Genomic DNA, 1,532 nt, shown 5'->3' on the forward strand with positions numbered 1-1,532 from the left:
ACAAGTCACTGAAGACTAAGAAAGCTTATCCACCACAAGCCTCTATACCCCCTAATATTGCAACATGCCCTAGACCACCAAAGGAAACGGTTATAGAAAACTACAAAAGCAGATTCTGATACTAGCTAGCTAAAAACTTTACACTGGCCACTGTGGCCCATCACAACTTTCTTGAAATCCAATATATTCCCCAGTTTCTTCAGGAAAGTGCCCTCTGATAGAAGTCACAACACATGATGGTATCACTCTTCTCACTCCCCTGCCCATTTTCCTGTGTACCCAGTATGTAAACTGCCGGTAAGATGTCAACCTCAGCAACCTGGAATGTCAAGTATTTACATTACACAAACGACCTCGATCAGTACGCTCTACCACAGTACTAACCTGCACGTTAGTGGCTCTGTGATAGAATCCTGTCTCACGTCAACCATTGCCACCACCGCTGTGCGCAGCACCCCTCCATTTAGGCACACAGAAGCAAAATCTTCGTGCTGAGTGATGCAACGTAAACCATGCAACATCCAGTCTAGTTCGTCCATTTCTTGGCAACAAAGGCATTCTTTACCGGTAGGCATGATACCACACGTTCCACAGCTACACCACTCCTTGTTGCCCACTCTCTCTCCATCTTCAGTTGATCCTCTTCCGTCATCGCCGTCTAGATTTTCCGTACTATCTGCATCTTCCGTACTCGAAGAATCATCAACTACTCTACGCTCAGGCTCAAAACAGTAAGGTTCAATGTCAGTCATGTCCAAGTCTACATCTGGCAGCTCCCACGTATATTAGCGTTATACGCGTACTGTATGCATCATGAACTCATGACGTCATAATTTAAAATGGCGGCGCCCTACACAGTTACGCCCCCTACTTTACAGGCTTCTACTGGCAATCAGAGAAGGGTGAGCACTGTAAATCATTGATAGATGGATCGCTCACACTGATACCTTTCATTTGAACCTTACATACAAAATCGTGGGAGTTCTCCTTTAATCAGGCTGCACTGAAAATATTCTTTGTTTCAGGTAACATAACAAAAAATCACCGTTGGTTGGTCGGAATTTTTGTATTTTCCGCAATTTTTTTATTATTTACAAATGCATACATAAATTCTGTCAGAGTAAACTTTCTTGTTCCTCTTGTATTGGTGTTTGCAAAGACAATTCTCCAGACGTAAGTAATCGCACAGAACACACAGGAGAAAGGAAAAACATACAATTAATATTAGACTATGCAGTCAATAAGACCTGCATATGTAAACATATCATATTTTAAACAGCAGGTATAATATAGCAGCAACGACTAGCAGTCTTTCAGAAGCATATGGACTGACTTACAGTCCTTCAGAAACAAACACAACGTATTAGCTTACCTAATTCAACACAGCAAGTTTAATTCTATGTCAGATTTTGACTTTTGCTACATCCAAATTAACTTAAAGTCTCGAGTCATCCATCAAATGACAGCTGTCAGAAGGACTTGTTTAAAGTGTATTAAATATCAATCTTTTCCAATGCAAGTGCGTTTTAAAC

At 41.1% G+C, this 1,532-nt stretch overlaps 1 protein-coding gene across 1 annotated transcript; it reads right to left on the bottom strand.

The window, feature by feature from the left end:
* LOC134194281 (P2X purinoceptor 7-like) lies at positions 1-847 on the bottom strand. The gene is made up of 2 exons (XM_062663208.1): positions 385-847; positions 1-319 (listed from the first exon to the last, which is right to left on the bottom strand). Exons 1-2 carry the CDS (start codon positions 750-752, stop codon positions 139-141), a joined length of 549 nt encoding a protein of 182 aa, XP_062519192.1. The 5' UTR covers positions 753-847; the 3' UTR covers positions 1-138.
* Positions 848-1,532: the final 685 nt, after the last annotated feature.

This window comes from Corticium candelabrum, chromosome 18, assembly GCF_963422355.1.
Source record: "Corticium candelabrum chromosome 18, ooCorCand1.1, whole genome shotgun sequence".
Taxonomy (NCBI): domain Eukaryota; kingdom Metazoa; phylum Porifera; class Homoscleromorpha; order Homosclerophorida; family Plakinidae; genus Corticium; species Corticium candelabrum.

Excerpts from the sequence above, each read along its gene's own strand:
- LOC134194281 (XM_062663208.1), bottom strand. The coding sequence starts at position 752 with ATGACTGACATTGAACCTTACTGTTTTGAGCCTGAGCGTAGAGTAGTT. Across the intron at positions 320-384 it reads ACAGAGCCACTAACGTGCAG|GTTGCTGAGGTTGACATCTT; the intron begins GTTAGTACTGTG and ends TTGACATTCCAG.